Source organism: Podarcis melisellensis (assembly GCF_964234715.1).
Source record: "Podarcis melisellensis genome assembly, chromosome: 1".
In the NCBI taxonomy this organism is placed as follows: Eukaryota; Metazoa; Chordata; class Lepidosauria; order Squamata; family Lacertidae; genus Podarcis; species Podarcis melisellensis.
Genome location: NC_138528.1, coordinates 73,332,821 through 73,357,358, shown reverse-complemented (window position 1 = coordinate 73,357,358; position 24,538 = coordinate 73,332,821). Strand labels below are relative to the sequence as shown.

Genomic DNA, 24,538 nt, shown 5'->3' with positions numbered 1-24,538 from the left:
GCTTCCAGTTCCAAGGTTCCCTAGCCTGCCTTGCAGTACAACCCTATGCATGCTTGTAATGGTGGCCAAAATGAATCAAAGAATCATTCAGTAGAACTCCCTGCAATGCAGGAATCTTTCACCCAACATGTGACTCGAACCCACAGCCCTGAAGAAGAAACAAATGGAGTGGGGTGGGGGAAGCAAAAACAAAATGAGGGCACTAACTCAATTTTTTAAAAATGCATGTGCTAATTTATATGTATAGGTAGGAATTTAGACATTGCCAAAATGTGAATAGAAATGCAATCCATTTCACTATAGTGAAGGTAGCTGTAATTGGGTTGACTGCATGCCTAGTCAAGTCTGTGGGTCCGGATACTCTTGAGGGGCAACTTCCAAGGCCCCTGGCTCTCCATTTTAATGGTTATCTTTAAACCACTACTTAAAAGGCACAAGAACATGTCAGGCCAGTAAGCCAGCCCCAACAAAGGCCTGAGCTGTTTGGAAGAAGTGTGGGGCGTGATCCGCTGCATGGATTAAAGAGAAGACCATTTTGACAGAAAGCCACCTGAGGCGGAAGAACATTGTAGCCGATTGCTTTATTGATACTGTATTACGAATGAAAAGTACAATAGGTGCGTAATCCGGGCAGTTTGACTCTTGCATATTGAGTGCACACAAGTGAAATATTTCAAGATACATCAACACCCATTCCCCCCCCTTCCCCACTCCCTCCCCGCCATATAAAACTTGAGCAGACAATAATACATATGACAAAAAAACAAGAACATTTTTTTCTTTTTTTAAAAAAAACAACAAATACAATTCTTCCCTTCATTTAGTGCAGAGGCAGCTAGGTCCATCACCAAAAGTCTGAGCCTTTGCAAACAGGCAGGATGAAATGGATGAAGCTCTTTATGGGCCAGTAAGACTGTGGAACCAGTTGGGGGAACCAGACTCCCTCCCTCAAGCGTTGTGGCTTTGCACCAGAGGTTGGAAGAAAACAGACCAGTATGTGTTTCAGCAATGATTGTGTGTCCATTTTTAACCCTCCCCCCCCAAAAAAAAACAACCACCCCAGAACAAAACACTAGTTTGTAAACGACAAATGCCCCAAGAATCAGTTGTGTTACACCGATAAAGGTATTTTTACATCTAACTCCTAGCGGGTTGTGCTCAGACAGGCTTCTACTATGAAAAAAATAGCCATCCTTGATTTGGTTGCTCTTCAGCAGGGGTCCATTTCCACGATTACACTTGTAGTGGAAGAGCAACCTCACAAAATCAGTTACACTTTTGCTCACTGCAACAGAAGGCTTGAAGACATCAATACCCATCAACCACTCATTCAAACATTACATGCCTTAGTACAGATTCTGTAGGTCTCTTGGGTCAGCAGGTTGGTGAACAGTGTTGTAAGTTTAGTAGTTCCCAAGGCACCTGGGTGATTCGAACAACCAACTGAGTGTTCCGTAGGGTGTACTCAACTATCCCAGTACGCGAACACATTTCCTTTGGTTGCATTGCCACTATTTTTGTATAAAGCAGGCAGACCAAGGCCTTTGTATGTTTACTCGGAAGGAACCAAAGTTTGCACACATAGGAGTGAAGCATTAAAGAGAGTGCATGCAAGCCTGGAAAAAGAAAGCCCAACAGCCAAGATGCTATATAAGTTTTGATCATGTTCGGGGAAAGTCTTGTCTATATAATACACAGCTCTACTTCCTGTGCGCAGTTTAGGCTTGGATCCAATTCAAAGAAATCAATGTGGGAACTCACTCAAAAAATATGCCTCTCTAGAGTATACCGAGATTCTAAACTTCCTGGGATTTATTATCCTGGAATTTGGGCCTAACATGTTGACTGATCGGGCCCTGAATTTACATTTGCTTTGCTTTTTGAAAAGTTTTGGCAAGGTATGATAAAAACGCTTAACTTTACCAGGTACTAAGGTAAATGATTACACAAGGTGGAGGGGGAAGAAATCAACTGTGAGGGGGGCAGTGAACCAGCCTGCAAGACGCAAGTGTTCCAAAGCCAATTTATAAACACACACTTTCCTTCACGAAACATTTACATGTGCCCCTTCACTCAGTGTTGTCTGTCGAGACTCCTCGCCTCCCACCCACAAGTTGACAAGCACTTGAGCATGTATTAACTTTGTGGACATTCCACTGACTTGGACTAATATGCTGTAAGCTCAAAGCATGCAGGTACTTAACTGCTTTGCAGTATCTGGGCCTGCTTTGTAAAGATTACAGAACTCAGCCCAGACTATATATAAAATTCCCTTTGCTCTTTCCTCACTCTCAAAAAAAATGATCGTCTCTGTTCCCTCTACCAAAGCATATATAGAAAGCTATAAACGCAGCTTGATCATCTTTGAGCAACTATTTTACTTGTCACCTTAAAAAAACAAAAATCAAAGGGGGACTTTTGGTAAAGAGCTTCTATGAAAGCTTCTGTGTTGGAAACTTTTTTTTAAAAAAAAAAACCTCTTTTGTTTTCCCCACTCCACCCCACCCAACCCCAAAACATTTTCATCTGAGCTGTGTATTTCCCCGCTCCTTTGTAAATGATTAAGGAGCATATTTTTGTGGTGTGCAGGGCCATGGAAAACAAAAAAAAATCCCCAAATGTTTCATGGCTCAAGATTGCAACAATTTAAAAACTGATAACATTTAAAAAAAAAAAACCTTACCCTTTCTTCAAAAAAAATTCAAGTAATCTTTATGTTCTTTAAATGTAGATATATAGATATAAGGCAAAGCAGGTACAGCACTGATAAGATGTTCCCCTTTTTCTATGCAATTTATATATGTGGCATTGCTTTTATGGTTCTAGATAAGCCAAGTGATTGACTATAGAACATTTGATTATTATTTTTTATACCACCTTCTTCATACCTCTCCAATTAAGCCTTGAGTTTTGAGCAGATAATTGGGTTTTAAAAGTTCCAGTCCTTGATGCATCAACTCTCTCCTGTCCCTCAGGTCCTATGAGGCAGTGAAGAACAACCTTTCCTTCAAATTTGTTAGGTTTCCTCCTTTTCCTCTGGAGTTTTTGTACTAACCCCCTCCCCCCAAAAAAAACTTCCCCCTCACTCTAGCAGGGAAAGGGGAAACTTGGTGCTTTAAGTGGTTGTTATTGCTGTCATTATGGGATGGCGCAAGAGAGCCTTCAGAGGAATTGCACCTTCCCCTTTTGACAGGGAAGAAGGAAGCAGAAGCAGAAGCAAGATAAGGAGATGGTCAATTGTTTTGAGCCATGTCTCCTAATAAGGCTCGATTGGGCAACAACAAATCTACGTTCTTGCCAAACCTAATAGACGCGAAGAGTCGCTTTCCAGGAAAATGGCATTGCATCAGAGAGAGGATGGCAGAGGTGGCCAGAAAATTGATTTAAAACACCTTGGTAGGAGGATGGTGACTCTCAGGCTGGAAAAGCCAAAAATGAGTACTGTACTCTATATACAATGATTGCTTCCATGGAACAGAATCAGGTAACTCACAAAGCACATGCATATGCCTTTGCACTTGGCATGCTCTGGGTATCAGGGAATGAGTGAAGGACTTAAGAAAAAAATATTTCAATCTAAAATGCATATAGATGTATTATTGTGTTTCTGCATGTGCATGCATTTTGTGTATATGAGTGAAAGGCAATTAGCTCATATGGTCATGACCAAGCTATATTTCAGAAGAGAAAAAAAAAAGAACACACTTATCACACTTTCCTAAAACGAAAAGCTAAAAAATTTCAAGTTCAGTATTCGAGATCTTGTCCTTCCCACCCCACCCTCTTCTAATTTTCTGGGTTCGTTTTCCCCTTTTCCAACTTACATTAGCACCATAACAACATTTAAACATTACAATCCCTCTTCAGTTACTACAAACACACATACACACACACACACAAAAATGGTCCCATTAAAAATAGTGCTTTTTCTGCCAAAAAAAGTTATATATAATATATATCTTATATAATTCAACTAAATCTGTGGCAAATGTGCAATGCAGACGCCTCCTCCATTAAAGTGAACTTAACGTTCACACACTCTCACTTCATCGGTGATTTTTAAAGGTGCAAGTACATTTGGAATTGTGTAATTTAAAAAAAGGTAGTGGGCCTCATCATTTCTTCTCTGGCTTTTAAAACATGGAAAAAAATGAAGAAGAAGTCTCAAACACATACTGTAGACTTGTGATTTCCAAAGGAAAAAAACTAGTGGGGTGAAAATGAGGCCAAAATTTTAAACCTTCAGATATTCCACTCCAACCCCCCCACCCCAACTTCACTTTTATTGTCAATACAGACATAAACTGGGCTTCTTTCAATATCATTGTTTTCTCTTTCTCTGTCTTCATTGGTTGGTATATTGACAGGCAGTGGCCCAATATTAAATAGTTCAAGTGCCTTAACTGTCCCTTTTAAGTAAAGGCTGAGAATACTGGGTAGGAAAGGAACAAGAACCAGCAAACAAAAAATACTTAAAAGACAATGCCACAGAAATGTTGTTGCTGCCACCGCCAACGTTGTAATCCTGTTTCTCTTTCTATGTCAGTTGTTTGGTGTTAATGGTGCCCCTTGTGGTTACTCCTTGGTGTGAAAGGGCATTTGCCCTCACCCCTCCACCTTGGTTTGGGAGAGAGAAAAGGGTGAGGCCAGGCCTAGGAAATAAAAAATAAAGAGTCCATTTTGGAAATTGTTCATCACAGTTCACTTCTGGCTGCCCAATGTTTCTGAGGTGGTGGTTTGCACAACAAGAGGCTTCTGGGTAGGCAGGACAATCAAGGGGCGATGGATCTTTGACTCCTCAGACTCTTGCAGTCCTTCAGTTTGCCATCGATACCGGCGGGCCCGGTGGATGTTGGGAATCCCTCTCTGAAGGCGCTGTGAACTTTTCTTCTGCCATATGTCATATTTTGAGTACCTGGCATGAGAGGGCTTTTGAAAGGGATCCTTAAAGGAAAGCAAGAGGGGGAGAAATGGAAGTGGAACATCAGTATGCTGAGACAATGAAATAGAGATACCCACAGTTTGAATTCACCATAAAATGTCACCCCACTCAATAGCAGCTACAGTTGTACCTTGGTTCTCAAACAGAATGAGTTCTGCAGGTCCATTCGACTCCCGGAACTGTTTAAAAACCAAGGCACAGCTTCCGATTGGATGCAGGAGTGTCCTGCAGCCAAATGGAAGCCGCACTAGATGCTTGGCTTCCGAAAATCGTTCGGAAACCGGAACACTCACTTTTGATCGTTTGGGAGCTGAAACGTATAAGTTCCACGTTGTTCAGCAACCAAGGTATGACTGTACTATTTGATTGGTACCCACTGGGCCAAAAAGACCTGGCAACCTTTGGAAGAGAGCGTGAGTGGCTGACACACTGGCACCCTGAACAGGAGAACTCCACATTCGGAAGGCTGCTCAGTAGCATTTCTCCCATAACCTATCAACAAGTGCTCACTGACAGTAAAAATCCTGTGCATATTTAGAAAAAAGGCCCTGCTATCTTTATGGTGTATATAAAGTAGGAACAATGATACACACATTTGCTTGATATTGCTTTTCTTTCCCACCCCCAGCAATTTCTCGATCTGCTTGTGTGTAAGACATTATCTGCACCTCACGCAGAGATAAAACTGTTTTGCTGTAACTGCAAAAGCAGCAGATGCTAAAGATACGGGTTCCTGGTTGTCCAATGATAAATGCCTCCTGTTACTCAGATAGCATCTTCACTTACCTTGTTCAGTGCTGGTAAGGCTACAAGAGAAGATGACGAGAGATCACGCTCCGATTTGACAGATTTTGCACAGTAAGTTTCCAAAAGGTTAAGATCGCAGCTCCGGAAACAGCACTCCTCTACTATGCCACGGTTGAGCCTTCCTCTGTTTCTGCCCACAGGCCTACCTGTAATAGCAGAAATGCCACCTTAAAGTTAGAAAACAAATTAAGAGCATTTATTTATTTGCACATGGCACATTTTTAAAAAGCAACCCTAACCTTGAAAAGACAGCAGCAAATCCACCACTACATCCAAGGCAGAAGGTGTAAATGGTTGGTGTTTGTTTTTGTTACACCAGGTTCAAGCTGGCATGGCTATGGGGCTTAGGGAGCAGGATCTGCAAGATCTGCAGGGCTTTGGACACAACAGTTCAAAAGCCACTGGTGTTCTTCCTCCAATCATCCCGTTCTGGCACTTTATACTGCCTACTACCAATGAGAACCCCCAGTAGTAGCTTCGCAACAAGCTGGGCAAAGCTGTGGACTCTGCCACAAAGACAGCCCCCTCCATTGGTAGCATTCCTCTCCACTGACAGAGGCTGGCAGAGGTGACTATGCACCACCCTGCCCCTTCTCCCCAGTCATTAGCATGGGGTGTGTGTTGTGCCCTTGGTTAGTTAACACAGAAAGGGAGGGAAAGGGGACCAGGGTGCTAATCTTTCGTTGCTGTTGTTCTTTAAGACTGGCCTCACCCAAGTAGTTCACAAAAAATATTTATTTATGAACCACTTTGTAGCCTAAGGCCATCAGGGCCAGAGCAGTGTACAAAATAATGTTACAGACAATCCCACATTTTATAGCAAAGTATTGGCATGCCATAAAAGTGTGGGAAGCTGCAACTTCAACTCTGCAATGGCTGCTCATCAAGAACTCACTGAACCTCTTTTTGCTGCCTGCCAGAGATAAAGATGATGACAACAACAACAACAATAGCAACAACAGTAGCCAAATATCAGAGTGGCCAGACTCCTGAAGCTTTAACAGTTGCACAGAAGAGTGAAATTTCTTTTTCTACCCAACAATTAACTGTAGGAGCCTCAGGGCTAGCCCAATGCATTTTTGACCCTGAGGTGAAGCACAAAATGCCCCCTCTCTGCTAAGAAAGAAGGAGTGAGTAAAGATCTACATCAGGATCTCCTGCCCCTGTGGATTCTGCCGTCTGAGGCACTGGCCTCACCTTGCCTCATGGGCGAGATAGTCCTGAGGAAAAAAAACCCTTTCCGTGCTTGTCTCTGTGTACACATTCCCTTTAACTCTGCAGCCAGTGCGCTCACTCTGCTGGTTTGTGAAGCTGTGTACATATGACACCAGCCACCAGCCACATCTGTCCTGTAATTTCTTGAGAAATACTGCGTTTTGATGTGTTTTCCTCCAAACTAGCTTCAATTGGATTTGAAAACAGAAGCCAATGGAAGACATTCGTGCCCATTCTCTGCTCATTCATGTGGACAGAGAGCAGGTGATTTGGAAACACATTCCACCATACTGATGTGTAGACAATGTGCCAATGTGATTTGAAACACAGCAAGGGAAAATGACCTTGCTGAAATTTTGGCTGCTAACGGATACACAACTTTCATCATTCCAGGAAACAAGATCCTTTAATTTTAATGTACAGTACGTTGCATCAACATGCTAGAGTTAAGTGTCTCTTTGCTGTCCTGACACATGCTCAATTCTGTGTCCACTGTTCTGCAGCTCAAAATATAATGTTCATCATGGCGTTTCATGAGAAATTCCAGTATGCTTTCTATCAGTTTGTTTCTGTCTTCCTGGCCTGAAATGAATTAACTTTTCTATATCTGTCATCTGCTATTTTCTCTTTCATGGTTACTGCCAAATATTTCCTAGAATAGGCCACATTATCCAATTATCCTGTTAAATAATTGGACAGGGATTTGACTGTTCAAAATTCAGTATATCCTTCCATTCAATGCAAGACTCCCACCCCCACCCCAATAAAAGGGGGGGGGGAGCGAGCAAGGATATTCTATATCAAAACTATTTCTGCACACCATGAATGAAAGCAATGCACTTCTAGCGGGGGGAAAACAAAAAACAAATAGTGCTGGTTAGTTTGAGCATTCATTCCAGAATGCAGTCATGTATACACACTGTCAGGCGGTGAGTTTCCCAACAGCTTAGCCTGTGATGCAAGAGTCACATGCAGACAACTGAGATTTTGCTGCTAACTAGAGAAGATGAAACAAAGCAAGTCTATAACACGAGCACACAGTAATAAAAGTACTTGGGCAATCATATATACAACTCTCAGGTGTCCAAAGCACACTTGCACCAGTTCATCCATCCTCACAGCTGCCCTGTAAGGTAGGCCAGCATTGTCACCCCACATTGCTGACTCCTTGAGGCTGAGAGAACTCCTCCTTTAAAGCTACCTTGCTGCCAAAATGAGATCTGACCCTGGGCAGTTTCTGCTCCACAGCTTAGACACTAACCCACCCTGCCAGCTCGCATCAGAGAGTAGGTGGCTGTCTTCCTTTAAATTGTCCCTTCTCCTTTCAGTTGACTCACCTTCATTACGAAGGCTGCTTTCGTATTGGAGAGGTGTTACTGGGGCCCCGTACAGAAGGAGGTCCCCCAGCCAGAGATCACTCAGGCTCAAGCTGGCTGACTTTCAGCAGTAAGCTATATTTGGGGCCCTTTGGTCCATTCACTGTCATGCAATCTTTTGAGCTTCCTCTCAGGAAAAGACCCAGGAGGTCACATTCAACAGCACATACAGCCTCTGCATCCTGCACCCACAGAGCAGCAGGCGACAGACACGGACGCAGTGGCTAGACACTAATTTGCTGAAGAATCAGAGTCCCCCTCACCTTCTTGGGGTTTTCGTTTGCCCCCACTTCCCCCCCCCAAACAGGAATTGCAACTAGCCTATGTTGTGTTTGCAATGTTGTTTGGGAATGTATTGCAAATGCACATGTGCGTACCAAGGAAGAAGCGGCTTGTGTATGTGCCTGCATATAGGGACTTATGTGCCACACTTCCAAGTAATTGTAAGATCCAGCAAAACCTGTGCCCGCTTTCCTCGCACGCCCCCTAACCACCACTTCTGGCTGATCAATCAAGCACCAAGTCAAGCGGAAGAAGACTTTGGGTGTAAACAATCCTCTCTTCCCCTGTCAAAGGAATGTGGGCACCAACAAGTGGTCCTTTGTCAGATGGCTGGGCAGCAGCAGCCATTGTTCCAAACCCCTCCCCCAAAATAGCTTCTCTCCCCCCCCCTCCCTATTTTTCCTAGTATTATTCTGCAGGACGCAGAGAGAGAGAGAGAGAGAGAGAGAGAGAGAGAGAGAGAGAGAGAGAGAGAGAGAGAGAGAATGTGCTTTGTCAGCATAAGTGGCTGGAAAGAGCTAAATTCTTATCAGCTGTTGGAAAGGAAGAAACAGGAGCTGTTGTTTACAGAAATCAGACGCCTCTTCTGTCCTAGTCCATGAAGGAAGATTCAGGTCTCTCTTACCAATTTCTGAGAGGGATTTAATTTTTTGGGTGGGAGTGGAGAGGAATCCCCTCAGAGCTAAAATGTTTATTCCAAGTACCAGCCACTGTTCCACGCGCCACACTAGGCTCCTTATCTGGGAAAGGTGGAATATAATCAAACATACATACATACATACATACATACATACATACATACATGCAAACAAGAACTCCTTAAATGCTGATCAGTGCTCTGGATTTTGTGTCTATGGTTGATGTTGGTATATGGAAGCAACAAGAGCTGTTCCTTCTGCAGCATCTCCCTTCATACATTTTTGCAGCAGTTTAAGTGACTAGTTTTGCAAACATTGTGCAAAACAAATACTAATTAGGCTTCTTGTGGAGTATCTGCTTCCTAGCCCTACCCAGAGAGTATTTTTAGCTCTCTAGCCCCTCTCTCCAGCCCCACCACCAGCATCCCCACCCCCACTAAGAAAGAAATGGTACTTAAAACATCTGAGAGCCAAACTCTCTTAGGACTCAGTGCAAGCCTGACTTCAATAGGACTATGATGAATTGCCTCAGCTGGGCTCCTGACCTTTGGGGCCTTCGGACATAGTGGTAGATTAAAGAGCCTAAAAAGCAACTTCCCTTCTAAAAATGTTTTCAGAGGAGACTTCAGACCACCTACTACAACATGGGAAGTAGGGGAAGGACATCTTTTGATGCCAGACAGGACAATGAGCCGCACAGCATTCTTACTATACAGACTCTGGTAGATACTATGCTTCCTGTCTAGTTTATGGCAGCAAACACTGGCAGGTCTTTCTGTGCTGAAGTGCTCCAAGTTACCCTCTGTTCTCCTACTGCAGCAGAACACTTGGACCTCACTGACGAGCACTCTGTAATTTTCTGTATCCTTGACCACCTCCCCCCACCTTGCCAAAAAAGCTTGTCATTTCTAGGATGATAACTCTAGAATGAATTATACCCAGTTATTAAGTCAGGGATCCATGTCCTGGAACCAAGATTCAGTTCCAAGAGTTCCATCTTGGGAACATATGAAGCAACTGGAGAATGCTTCTGATTATGTGCTGAGCATGCTTCCCTCACTGATTTGCAACCAGAACACAACATCACATCTAGGCTTAAAAGGCAAGGTGTCCCAATCAAAGTGGGTGGGCTTGCAGGCAAGCTATGAGCTCAGTCATTGATCTTTTAAAATGTCAACCACTAGCTCCAATCCATGCACTTCTAGAATGCAATGCAATGTGCACACGCGTGCACACACACACACACATATATAATGAGGCTATGTGGGCTATGAGTGGCCAGTCCATGAAAAGGGCTCTTTGCACAAACTGATGTACCAATATACCATGTGGGGGGGCACCTCATTGTTTCCAATATTGTTTTCATCATTCCCAGTGCACCATGAATACAAGAATGCTACAGAAGCATAGAGGTGCAAAAGAATGCAACGCAACCGGATTCCCACATAGCAACACATTTTTTTAATCCTCTGTGTGACTAAAAAAGAAAATGCTTTACAGTAGCCAGTTTCTCATCAATCACAAACGATCTCACGTGGTGGTTGCAAGGGGGAATGACATAAGCAGCACAGCACATTGGTGCTCTGAGAGATAAACCAATCTATACTGAAGGAACACTTGCACAGACCCCATCATCTTGTGTGCTGGAGGGACTTGTCCTTGGGCAAGAAAACTCCTTGCTTGCTAAAGACTTCTCATTGGGAAATTAGGTGATGGTTTCAAAAGTACTGTTTCAGGGATGGTATTGTTATTATTGGATTGTATGTGGCTACCCATCAATGTAAGTTTCTGGTGGTGGTGGGCACTCTTTGCTGAGTAAAGAGTTCAACTTTGGCCAAATTCAAGGCAAAACTCTTCTGAAACCAGGTAAGCTGTGTTTTTGCTCAAATACAGCTCTGACTCAAAATGGCACAGGGATCTAATCTCAGATAACCCCCAGTCCCATTTTAGGTTAAGCAGTTTAGCTGCAGCATCCATGGGATTAGACTTCATGTCTCACAGAACTTCTGCCTCTCCAGTCAACAGCAAAGCAATAAAGCTCAATAAAGCAGGGCATCACCACCAACAGCACTACCAGAGGTAAACAATGGGCTTCATGTTTCTTATTTATTTTATTGGATTTATATACCACCTTTCTGCCAAGACAGCTAAGGGCATTTACAACTTTAAAACCCTAAAAAATATATGATATAAAATGTAGAGTGACTCCAGAGACAGATTTAAGGGAGCTCAACCGGTTCATGATGATGCCCAATGGAAGGTGAGAGGCGCAGGGTGTGTGAATTTGAGACCCCCAAGTCTGACAGTGGTGACTCTCAGTTCCACCAGGAGCCCATTGTCTGTGTGCTCCCTGGCTTGATCTCCCTGGCTTCTGCCTTCCCTCAGGACACATAGGTCTTCAAACAAGGAAGGGCCTTTTACAGACCCGTGAGCTGTAAGAGGAAAATGAGTGCAGGAGAGCTGGAGAACTAATACCACAGTCCTGCACATGTCTATTCAAAAGTAAGTCCCACCAAGTTTAATGAGGCTTAGTCCCAGGTCAGTGGGCAAAGGATTTCAACTTTTACATTTTATTCACACACACACACACACACCAGTTATGAGGGAAAGACTTGTAACTTACATATGATGAATACAGGTTTGTTAGTGTCACATTGCCAAGTAATAGGAAGATAGCACTGGCCTACCTTATAGGGGCTTCTTTTGAGATGGTATTTCATGTATATGTTTTCAAAATTTGAAATACACCACATAAATACAACGTCAACAAAGCCGTGCATAAAGAATATACTTACTGAAGTAAAAACCTCGGTCTCCACAGACAAACTGCAGGGTGTCCACCAGCTCTCCCCCACAGAGGGTTTCAGGAGCACCATATGCAGAAACAGAATCCACTGTGTAGGCCAGGAAGGTGAGGGCAAGCAGCAGTATCCTCCTGGAGGTGCACATCTTCTGCACCTAAGAGACACATGTTCAAAGGCATTAAGAATGGCTACAGAACGGTTCCTTCTATATTATCCAAACAGCTGGGAAATGTTGAAAACGGAATACAGTATCAAACTAAGTGTGTGTGTGTGTGTGTCTTTGGTCTTTTTTTTATTCTGAAAACCAAAGCAATTCCAACAAAGCATAGGTAATTAATATTGTATAATCTATATTAGTATTAACTCTGCAATCCATACTAAATCATTTGCCTGAGGCTTTTCCCACCATACCTTTCCCAAAATTGAGTTCTTCAAGTGCAAAGGAAGAAATGACACCTTGCCTTGCTTTGAGAGTTAATTAATTTTGAGCTCAGGTCCTGAGCATCAAATTGCCACAAGTGACTTTCCAATGAGATAATGGCCTCCCCGATTGTCAGCTAAAAAGCAACACCTCTATATTGAACAGAGACGTAGCATAGAGAGAGATCTCTTGGTGGGAAAGGGAATGCCTCCCTCAGCTCTTGCAGTTCTCTCTGGATGGCCTATCAGGAGTCAAATGTAACAGACAAGACTGACAATGGGGATGAAGAGACACACACCAAGGATAGGGCAATACTCAAGCAGTTCACATTACAAATACCATAAAACAGGGATGGGGAACCTGCAGTTCTCCAGATGTTGCTAGACTACTGACTCCCATCAGCCCAGCCACCAGGGTGATGGGAGTTGGAGTCCAACAACATCTGGCCACAGGTGCCACATTCCTGCCATAAAACATACGTTGAAGAAACCAACATAACAAAGCTCACTGCAACCACTTCACCTTGTGAAAACTGAAGCCAGGCAATGAACAGTTGTTTCACTGAAAGACTCAAGGCAGGGCCCCCAAGTCCAGATACAAGGCAGGCCCCGTCTCCACTATATATTTAAAGCAGTATCACATCAGTTTAACAGTTATGGCTCCCCCTCCCCAAAAAAGATATCCTGGTGTGTGTAGTTAAGGGTGCAGCGAGTTGTTAGGAGGCCCTGATTTCCCTCACAGAGCTACCATTTCCAGAGTACCCTGGAAAGAGGGAAGCTCTGTGAGGGGAATAGGGGTCTTCCATCAACTCTCAGCACGCTTAACAACCTCCAGTCGTACCATGGTTGCCAAACACCCTGGAACTCATACGTTTCGGCTCCCGAATAATTGAAAACCGGAATCGAGTGTTCCAGTTTTCAAGCAATTTTCGGAAGCCGAATGTCCGGTGCAGCTTCCAATTGGCTGCAGGACACTTCTGCAACCAATCAGAAGCCGTGTTTTTGTTTTTGAACAGTTTTGGGAGTCAAACGGACTCCCAGAAAGAACCAAAGTACGACTGTACTCTTCTCAGGATTATTTGGGGAAAGCTGTGACTGTTTCAAGTGGCATGATACTGCTTTCAATGTATAGTTCAGATGGGGCCCCGGCTAGGACAGAAGTGCTACCTGCATTTCCAAACAAGAGAGAGTGTAAAAGTTTGTCAGGGTCTAGACCCTGTGGTGGAGGTACGCCATACTATAAACATTTGGCTTCCCCTCCCCCCAAAAGGCTACAAGTTTCTATGCCAAAAATAAAGGTACTAAATATATATATATAATTAGTGCCATATAATGACTTTAGAGTCTACTGGAGAGATATACAAATATAAACAATAACAATATATTGCACCATATCAATAAAATACAAGTATATAATAGCACAAAACAACCATATTACGATAATAACTGCACCAATCAAATGTGTTATGAATATCATGATTCACTAAGCATGTGTCAACTGATAAAAGTCTTTAGTGGCATACAAGTAAAGAGGGACATCTCTTTACTTTTGAGCAGGAGCTCTAAAGGGTGTAATTATATTTGTGGCATGCTGCAAAAAGTTATTTGGTACAGTTATTTTTTAAAAAATAAAAATAAACGATCTGTTGCTCTTTTAAAGTACAGCAACAACAGCTTGTCCTCAAACAATACTTGGTCATCTATAACAACACGTTGCTCCTCCTGTTCAGTGAAATCAGGGCACCTTCTTTGTCAATCATAAATTTCAAAAGTGGGTATTTTGACCTATCAAATATAGCTCCCCTAATTGCTAGACTGTTGCTCTGGACAACTTTAAAACAGACTTAACACTGCCTTCAGAGACAGCATTGCTGTTCTTCGGAAAGTCTAGCTAACGTATGGTCATCATTCACAACAGCACAAGGCAGACAGGGTGACCTTTCGTAGAGTTGGAATGAATCCCACCAGTGATCTAGTTCAATCTATTCCTGGCTTAGCCCCAAGCTTTCTAATGTGACCCTAGACAGAGTCCAAGGCTGGCTTTCTATCCATTAATCCATACCACCTATCCTGGATTACCAACTTTCTAGTAACTTACAGTCGACTCAGTCCCCAGTGGAGGAGTCCCACAATGCAGATACAGGGAAATAATTGCTGTACTAGGCAGGAGCAACACAATGATGGCCCAAAGGTAGTTTGGTATATTATTTCAAAACAATTTGATTTGGTCTTGAATCAAGTGCTGTTTCATAAGATTCACCTTGGAATTAAAAATCTTAAAATGCTTTCCCCTTTAGACCCAGAATAATGATATTAATAAATTGGTGTGTGCGTCAACTTGTAGGTCATGAAATCTATTAATGAAAGCAGTGTCTGTCCAAAGTATTTTAGGATCACACAACTAAGCTCCTTGAGGGATAAATATATTTGTGATTATTTTGGTACAGTATGTTAACCTTTGCAGTTCCCCTATTTTGCCTCCCATATAGTATGGAAGCAGCACAATGAAATAATGGTTTTGTGTGCATGCTACCAACATCTTCTGCCTCTGTTAATGGTTAACACTGCACTGAGTCCAGTCTAAACCAGCACCGCCTATCAGTTTACAACACATGGTGATTTGATTTTCCTTCATTATTAGAGAGCTGCTGTGATTTGGCATGCAGTACTGCATGCAAGCATCTGTGTGGCTAAGTGGCCTCTCTAAGTGATTTTTGTAAACAGAGAGAGGCTCAGCTTGCTCAAAGCAATTGGTCCAAATCGATGGTATAGATTTAGCCTGTCCTATATTAATTCTGGAAGGTGCAAGTATTGCAGACTATCCAGGCTTCTAAACAAAGAAATAACCACAACAACCAGTAACAAGGTGTTTGCAATGCACTATTTTAGCGTTTTGCTATATTCACCCATATTACAGGTATGATTACTGTTATCCCCTCCCCCTTCTAGGGATTCAGCATTTCTTAAAGAAAATAAAGGAAATATTGTTGCAAATAGAGATCTGTGAGCAGGATCTCCTGTGTTGTGATTGTAGCTGTGGAATAGGGGAAGGGTGTTAACTGTGCTGCCAGGGAAGAGAGGGCTTAGGTCTCTGTGCCATTTTCCTGGTTAAGAACAAACCATTGCCCCATTCTGCATCACAGGGCAAAACATATGGTACCTGTAAGTGCAGCTATCACCAAGAACAGGATTTAGCTTTCAGAGTACCGTGTTGCCTTTCCAACTGTCCATGGGAACATGCCAGAAGTTGAAATCCTGAGTGTGCCGGTGGGTGCCACAGTTGCGAAGTCAACAAATGACTTGGTGAACTGCCCAAAACTCAGAGGCTAAGTAGAGGCAGAAATTCTGCCACGTGGTCCCAAACGTCCCAGTGAGCTACAAGTAGTGACCTGTGCTCCCTAGCCCTACCTACGCTGCATCAGATGAAGCTAAAGTCCTACCAGCCTACCTGGGCTCATCTTGTAGGCAGCATGTGTAGGCCACAGTCCTGTGTTCCGTTGTCCATAAGGACAACCAAAAATCCCAGCTCCCAATTAACTTCTGCCTCACGTTGTTAGTTTAACCACCTTGTCATTGACCCTGGTCACAGTTAGTCGCCCACAAACGGTTGCTTAATTCTGACAAACTGGCTAAACAAGTGTGTGTGTGTTTGCCAGGAAGCCTCCAAACTGGAATCCGCGTCTGAAGTTCACAAGTTATTGGGGGGGGGGGGTTGGAAGGCATATCTGCAGACATACATTGTAACCAAGCACACACTGCAGCCTAGTCTATTGGCCAATAGACTATTAGCCAATCCCACAGAGTGCTTCTTTCAAGCCTAACTTGAGAGAAGGAAAGACCCTGTGGGCACCAGAGAAGACCTCTGGGCTCACCTGCAGGCACCACTTTGGCCACCCCCGCTCTATCCCTCCACGCTATGTGGGCACTGCAACGACAGGAGGTAGGTGATGTGGCTCTTCAAATGGCTTGGCATCTCAACAATGCAGACACCCCCACACATAACAATATCTTGGCACAACTCAGAGATAATGGCATAGAAAAATGCAAGTGGGGAGATGCAAACCCAAATGAAGAAATTATTTCACCCCCACTTCCTCACTTCTCACCACATATTCTGTCTGCTAGCTTATCTCCACCTTTCTCTTGAAGTGGAAGTCAATGGTACTTTTAAGTGAGCCAGAGAACTCTTCCATGGTTCTAGGTAACCAACTTTCCACTCTGTCCTTTGATCCCGTTATTAAACTATTCTCTCCTGCCCAAGCCACAGGCCAGGAGCTAAGGCAGGCAACCTTGAGAGGAGGAAGCAACTGTTTTGTCATCAGCAGCAGTAATTTCAGATAATGTTCAGACTGAAATTAGAATGGCTTCCCCTCACCACAGAACTGATCCATTTTCCATTTGAATAGAATTCCCTCTTCCTCACAATAGCTGCTTCCCTTCCTCCCCTTAGGCCAGAAGTGAACAAGCTACACTTACATTATTCTCTTGCTGGTGGTTTCTGTTAGGAGAGCCATTTCTGAAGCATCCTGAAATAAATGCTGCGCAAAGGGGAGTTTGGTACTTGTACTGTAACCTAAGCCAGCACCAATATGGACGCCCTGCATGATCCCATCCTCTGATCTCTCCTCCCACATTTAAATGCTGCGCTTTTCAGATACAACTCAGCAATGTTCACCTTGGGCAGATTTCCTACCCTTCCCCCCCCCCTTCCCTTCTTCACCACCAGAGGCCAATGTAATAGGAGACTAGGCTGAGAACAGCAAGGGAGCAAAAAAACACCCTTGTTTACAGGGTGCTGAACTCCCTGCTCTTTCCCATCCCTAGATGAATCTTCTGCAAACAAGCTTGCATCTTTGTGTTTACTCCACAGGAGTCCAGAGACAATGGGGCAGCAGAGATAACAGGGGCTTAGTAGCAGGCTTAAGAGCCAGTGTTGCCATGTGGCCTGCTTGCTCCCAAGCTCTCCTGCTCCTCCCAGCAACAACATGTGGACCTTGTGGCTTTCTACAAGTTGCTGGGACTCCATTGTCCATCAGTACCAGCCAGCATGGCCAACAATTAGGGATGCTGGGTGTAGTTCAGCAACATCTGACGCCAGGTTATTCACCCCTGCCCCTAAGCAATCAGGTCAGAGCCCACACTCCACTCCCTTGGAGCAGGTTGGAATCAGGGTAAGCACCTTGGTAAGGGTTCAGCATCAAAGACGAATGGCCACAGCTTGTCAAATGCCTCAGTTAGATATTTCCAACCTTGTGGATTTGTCTCAAGTGGATACACAGGAAAGCCATCAGGTCCGGGCTGATGAAAGGTGGAAATAAACACAGTTAAGTTCCCTCCTGTGTGCCTGAGACCACCTTGAAAGAGAGGGCTGACTCTAAGGAAGAGCATGGGGAGAGGGCAGCACAGGCCACATGGGAACATTCCTCAGTAGTACCTGGATCTCAGAGCAGCTTAATGGTTCTACATGCCAAGTGATTTCTATACCAATTCACAGTGCAAACCAATAGCAGTCCACTCAGAAATAAAGCCCATTAGGTTCCATGGGTCTTATTCCCAACAAAGTGGGTACAGGGCCTATATTACTAGCTGTGCATGGTGGGAAGAGGATGCTTCAATTATCAGCTGTTTTTTCTCCTGGTAGAGGTACTTCAGTTTCAGCTGGGAAGGAATGGAAGAAGCTTCTTTTGGGGGGGAGAACATAGGTGGGGAAAAGATTCTCTAGCTTCCTATTGTATGCCTACAGGTGTTTCTCCACCTTTTTAGAGAACAGCAATGGCAACCTGCTCCTCTCACATTGGCCTACTACAGTTACATCTAGTTGCCCCTTAACTCTTGTACTTGTATGATCTTAACTGGTTAGGTGCACACAGGAGCTTCAACAAAATGTTGTAGTGCAGGCTGTTCCTGTTTGGATTTCCAATCCTTCAATTCCAGTTCCCTTATAATTTATCTATTTATTTTAAATTCTGATTTAGCTACATAAGGAATAGCACTTGAATAACTGAATTCCCCATGGGAGGGGGGGGTTGATCTCTCTCCGTGACTCCCCCCCTCTCCCTCCCCCCCCCCTCTCTCTCTCTCTCTGTGCGTACACACTGCCAGGACAGGAAAGAACCTTTCCATGTGTTAGAATAAAAAGGCAGCTTTGAAACAGAAATTCATTAGCATGGTAACTATAAAAATAAAAGGCAAGAGGCACAGAGGTGTTAATTTTTATTATGTATCCCTGGATTTCAGTATGTTGGAGTGTGGTATGATAAAGCTCCACAGCAAAACCACATACCCCAAAAGCATAATATCAGAAATTAGAGGTCTAATTTATGCCTGCTGCTTCCACTGGACACTTCTATTCCAGCTTACACGTAGCTGTTTTCCTTGTCACCAGCATCCCAAGTCATAATAGCCTCCAGGCAAGCTGGCATGGATGTTATGGTGGTTTCAGGTCATAAATGCCAGGTCCTTTCAGGTCACAGATGCCATAAATTATCAATGCAGGCATATGTGTATACCTATCAGAAGAGGCATCCCTCCTCCTTTCTCACACAGGAGGGAAAGCCGCTTCTGAGATGGTGCCTGGAGTGACATGTGTGCAACCTCTAGGTTTCAAAGCCTAAAACTAAGAAAAGAGCTAGCTACTGTTTTAATTCCTATGCAAATTATATAGTTTTAAACCAGACAGAAGCTCATTTTGGCATTAAGCAGCATATAAACTAATAAATCAACATCATCAAAATAAAACTAGTAAAGAGGTCGTGCTGTTAACTGACCAACATTTCTCCAAGTGACAGCTCTACTAGGAAGGTCTGTGGACTGATTTGCAAGGCTGCTTTAAGTTGGCTTCACCTGAGCTGACTTAAGGGTGGGAGACGGCCATCTGTTGAGGTTCCTGCATTCATGGGGTTGGGCTAGATGACCCTTGGGGTCCCTTCCAACTCTACAATTAGAAGATTCTATGATTCTATGAACTGTGGCCCTCCACCTGCTGCCCTTGAGCCTCAGCCATCAGGACCATGGTCATGGTTGAGGTCCAGCAGCAGCAGCAAGCGGGCCATAAGGCACCTCCCATTCCTGATATAAGTCCTATCTGAAGGGCCTTCAAAATGCCATTTTTTAAAAAAGGTGAAAGCAGGTCATGCTGGAAGAACCCAGATTATTATTTTTGCTTTCAGGTGTGGAAAGTGTTGGGGGTTGGCTCTCCCTGCACCAAGACAAGATACATATATGTTTTCATTTAATTATATATAACTCGGTCCTCCCTTGCAACCTCTCTCACACATACGCCTGTAGAACCAAAGCAAACTTCAGCCGCCTGAGTCTGATGAAAATGAGTTGTATTCATAGAATCTTGGAATTGTAGAGTTGGAAGGGATCCCAAGGGTCATCTAGTCCAACCCCTTGGAATGCAGGAATCTCAGCTAAATGGAAGGATGCTCCAAGTAGTTCCACTGAAATTAATGAGCATGTCTGACTTGAGTCCATTTGTAGTCTCATTAAACTGAGGTCACATCCAAAACATGCCTCTGAAATTCTTTGGTTTTCCACCAAAGAATCCCGGAAACTCTAGTTTGTTAAGGGTGCTAAGAACTGTAGCTCTGGGAGGGGTACCCTATAGTTCCCAGGATTCTTGGGGAGAAGCCATGAGTTTTAAATGTATGGCATGGATGTGACCTTAGTTGGACACAACCAGTCTTCAGTGCGTCTTTTCAGGTGGTCCTTTGCTTTAAGACAAGATAGTGGGGAAGGGGACTCAGCTAGCGGAAAGCTCCCCCTTCAGCCTCCTGTGCCACAAAGGAACATCATATTCAGGCAGCAAGCCTTAATCTGTGCACATTTACCACTGAAATAAGAGTATTGCTTGAACTTTGCGGGGGGGGGGGAGAGAGATTTAGTACATTAAATAAAAACAGGAACACTCTTTCTAAAGGCATCTGGCAGGAGACAGGAAAAGGGAGATTTAAATGTCAGTCTTCACCCAGGTGACTGATCAGTTTCAGTTGCTCAGGTTAACAACTTTCTTTATTTCCCCCCTTTCCTTTTCTGCATTTGCTTCCAAAACCTGAAGTCAATAAGAAAAGGGGAGCGGGGATACGTCTCTCCCTTGCAAACAAAGTCCATGGTGAGCTGGAGTCGACTGGCACGCAATTTGCCCCCAAACAGATTTCAAATTGGCTCTGTTTCCTGGCAATTCGTAGCTAACCCTCCCAAGCCCTGCAAGAAGACAAAATTCCCGCCTGTTGAAAGCTTCTTGTTTCACAGCCTCCTCCTCCTCACTTCACCCCTTGACGAAGCAGACTCTTGCCGAGAAAACGTCTTGGCACAATAAGACAGCCAGTCTAAAAGCCGCCACAGCACAGAATTTCAAGATAGTAACAGCAAGTTAAAGCACACAAGTCATTCCCCCCTCCGCCCTTACTCCCCGCAGGCAATGCCTCTGTTGTACCCATTCCACAGACAGCTTAAGAAAATATTTGCACCATAAAAGATGAGTGCTTTTTGGCTGCCTGAGACGGCACTGTAAACTCCCCTTGATCTCCCTTGAGCTGCTGTAGATCACTCAACAGGTCAGAAAGAACTATTCTAGTAACAGCCTTCTGTGCAAACCACAGGTAAACAGCTTTTCACTTTAAAGAAAGTTGCGGAGAAGATGTCTCTTTCTGCAAGAAGTTACGTTGCATGTTCCCCAATCAAGATCTGGATATTAGCAAAGGGAAGTCCTTTTCCCTCACACACCCCTCAACTCAACTGTCTCCCCTCGAGACAGTATTTTGTGCCATGGCTGGCTAAAATCTCTTGGGGTAATAAGAAAAAACCCGAAACCTGAACAACTGTTGACAAACACTAGAGGTGCTGAAGTGAGTTGTAAACAGTCGTCTACAGTAGGGCAGAGTGAAGCACCAGCCGCAGGCTTTGAAGCATCGCTCTCTTCTCTCCCTACGACTATCTCAGCTAAAACCACCAATGCAAACCTTCCCCCGCCCACTCCTCCTTCCTCCTTCCCTTCTTTTTAAACACTCAGCATTCTAAGCCACAGATTAGGAACCCTGTCAGCGTACTCCTGGCTGAAAGCGGTTCAGACACATCTGCTGGTACAGTTATGTTGAAAACTACAGTTTCCTCAGGTCACCCAAATCCCTCCAGCTCAGCAGAGTGCTAAAACCTTTCCAAGTTTCTCAAAAACAATTACTTCTGGGGAAAGCAGTTGGAAGAAAAGAAAAGGAAAAGGAGAGGGAATAACAACAAGAATAATCTATACAAAGTAGAAGGCCATGTGCCAGCAGTTAACTCTCGGTCAGTTTTGGGCTTTATTTTCCAGTTTTCTCCCCACACCCCTCCTTCTCAGTGTTTTCATCCCTCAGAGACCTAACATGCTGTAGTTTTTTTTAAGAAGTGAATTTAACTGCCAGGACTAAGGAACTGTGTGTTCTTCATACAAAATGCACAAATCTTCAAACACCCCCTCCCCACTTCTAAGCAGCTTGAGAAAAGCAGGCAATAATTTTGTAATAATAATACCAGTAATAATAATAGCACGACTTAGTGTTCCGTCCAGCAAACAAGTACATGACCTTACATGTCCCTGTGCACAGAATTGCAATCCAGATCTCCAAATCACATGTAGGAGGACTTACGCCTAACTTCATCTAGACACTTCTCCACAGGCAAAATACAAAGGGCACCTTCGGTTCTCCACCCAAAAGGTCCACATACAACCTGAGGACTACCGGCTATTTAATTTCAAAGCACCATAAATGCAATCAAGACCTTTGGCATACAAAAATGTCCCTAGGTTGCTTTTTTAAAAGTAACAACAGTAATAACAATGACAAAGGGCAGAAAACGAGGCGCACAGCTTTTGCAAAACAATTTCTGGCCAGCAGCAACACCTCCATTCATAAAAGTGACGAAGGAGTGGAGGGTTGCCTCCCGTCTCCTTTGACAGATCTAACTCTCCGTTGTGTATTGTGCAGCCCGCGCCTTCAAGTGAGATTTACCAGCCCCTTCCCCGTGAAATTGCCTCCCGTTTCATCGCTCTGGGTATTAACAGTCCTGCAGCCCCCAGCCCCTACAGCGCAGGAATGTTCCCGGAGCTGGACGCTTGCAAAAGCTGGAAGAGTGCAAACCTTTGCAAGGAGTCCAAAACAGGGGACTCTGACCCATCCCTCGGGGTCCCTCTAGCGTCACCAGGCCAATATTGCAGAACGGGGGTCTTAGGGGGTTTGTTTTTCCTGACTGCTCCGCTAACCCGAAGTCTGCCCACCGAAAAGTTGTGTGTGTTTGTGCGGTATGGTTGGTTTTTAAAAAAGTATGCAAACTCTCGCTCCGTGCAGCCGGTCCCCTTTGCAGCGCGAACTTTCTGCAAAACGCTTGCACAGCCGTTGCGAGAAGGGGAAAACCGCCTCACAAAAAAAAAAAAGGTGTGCAAGGCGGCGGGGCGGGGAGACGGACCGCACAACTCCGAGGCAGAGTGCGCAAAGTTGTGGGTGGCCAAAGGAGCCCAGGACTTGGGAAAGTGCTCGCGTCGCTCTCGGGAGCCGAGCGCAGAAACTTTTGTGCTTCTTCTCCAAGACGGGCTCCCCATCCCCGGCCGGACTCCAGCTATTGGCTTCTCTTTTTCTGCAATCGGTGTGTCCTTCGGTGAACTCGAGAGCCCACGGAGCGACGGGAGAGAGCGAGAGAAAGAGACGGAGCGCGCAAAAATAAAAGAAAAAAGAGCATCCCAGGGGGAAAAACCGCACGAATGTGGCAGCTTTGCTCTCGGAGAGAGCGGCTACTCCGAGATGCTGCTGCTGCTGCTCTGCCCTCCGCGCCCTGCACCCTTCCCGCTCGCTGCCCTCCGTCCGCCCGGCTGCTTTGCAAACGGGAGATAAGTCCCGGCTGGTTTGCTTTTCCCCTTACCTTTGAACTGCCACAGCTGCTGCTGCTGCCGCTGCCGCCGCTCTCAACTTCTTGCGTGCAGATTTGGAACAAGGCTGGGTGGCTGTAGCATTCATCCATGTGGTTCCTCTGCTCTCTTGACATCGTGAGGCTGCTTTGCTGGGTTCTCTGGCTGTATTTGGTATAGCAAGTCCCTTTTTTGAAAGAGAAATCTCTGTCTGTCTGCATATATTTAAGAGGTTTCCTTTCCCTCACCGCCACCACCTCTCTCTGTCTCTCTTTCTCTGTCTGCCTGTCTGTCTTTGCTGCCTCTTTGCGTGGGTCTGGTTTCCAGAGGCAGCGCTGGTGGGGCTTCCCAGTAGCAGCTAGAGCCTCAATTAACTGCTCCACAGCTGAGGAGACAGACTGAGAGCGCTCACTGTCCCTTCTTTTATACACCCATCCAATGGGCATGCTCAAACTTCCAGCCATCAAGGTAGCAGCCAATAAAATTGCAGAGGTTATCTAACCCCTCTCATTCGCCCCCCTCCTTTCTTAACCTCCTCCCTTTTAATTTTTTTAAGCTCTCCTGAGACTCCCATTTGGAAGACACACAAAAAAGTTCCAATAGTATGGTTGGGGGCTCTTACTTCATGGAGAGCATTCCTCGTCCTCCCCCCTCACAGGAAAGAGGGGGGAAATGTGGAGGGTGGGTTTGTTTGCTTGCATGCATGCATGCTATATAGATATACATTTCTTTGGTGAACTAAATCAGTGCTATTGGAATTCAGAGATGTCAGCCCCTTCAGGCTACCCAATGTTTAACAATGATTTGCCTTTCATCTCACTGATTGAATTAATCCTCCTTTTTAATGTAATCAAAGCTCAGGTCAAGGAAAGAGCTCTGCAGTCATGCTCCAGTCACACCGATCTTGTTAATCAATAACTATTGCTCACCTATCGCTTCTTGTTTATCAGTGGCTATTGCCCACCTAAATTGTTATATGTTAGTGCAACTAAAGAAAGGCCCTGCCAACTTGCTCTGGGGAAGGGAGATCAACCCAAAAGCTCCTGACCTCAAGATCTTACTCAAACTCACTGCCCTAGGAAGAGTGGGTGCAATGTTGAGGAGATCTACTTTGCCCAAGTGCACCTCAATTTCTATAGGAGAAAAGGCAGACTCAAGGGGTGATCTTGGGC

At 44.5% G+C, this 24,538-nt stretch overlaps 1 protein-coding gene across 1 annotated transcript; it reads right to left on the bottom strand.

The window, feature by feature from the left end:
- Positions 1 to 562: 562 nt before the first annotated feature.
- On the bottom strand, positions 563 to 23,766 carry IGF2 (insulin like growth factor 2). The gene is made up of 4 exons (XM_081904593.1): positions 23,381 to 23,766; positions 12,056 to 12,218; positions 5,729 to 5,895; positions 563 to 4,944 (listed from the first exon to the last, which is right to left on the bottom strand). Exons 1-4 carry the CDS (start codon positions 23,585 to 23,587, stop codon positions 4,702 to 4,704), a joined length of 780 nt encoding a protein of 259 aa, XP_081760719.1. The 5' UTR covers positions 23,588 to 23,766; the 3' UTR covers positions 563 to 4,701.
- Between the last annotated feature and the right edge of the window lie 772 nt (positions 23,767 to 24,538).

Excerpts from the sequence above, each read along its gene's own strand:
- IGF2 (XM_081904593.1), bottom strand. The coding sequence starts at position 23,587 with ATGCAGACAGACAGAGATTTCTCTTTCAAAAAAGGGACTTGCTATACC. Across the intron at positions 12,219-23,380 it reads GCAGCTGTGGCAGTTCAAAG|GTGCAGAAGATGTGCACCTC; the intron begins GTAAGGGGAAAA and ends TGTGTCTCTTAG. Across the intron at positions 5,896-12,055 it reads AGACCGAGGTTTTTACTTCA|GTAGGCCTGTGGGCAGAAAC; the intron begins GTAAGTATATTC and ends CTGCTATTACAG.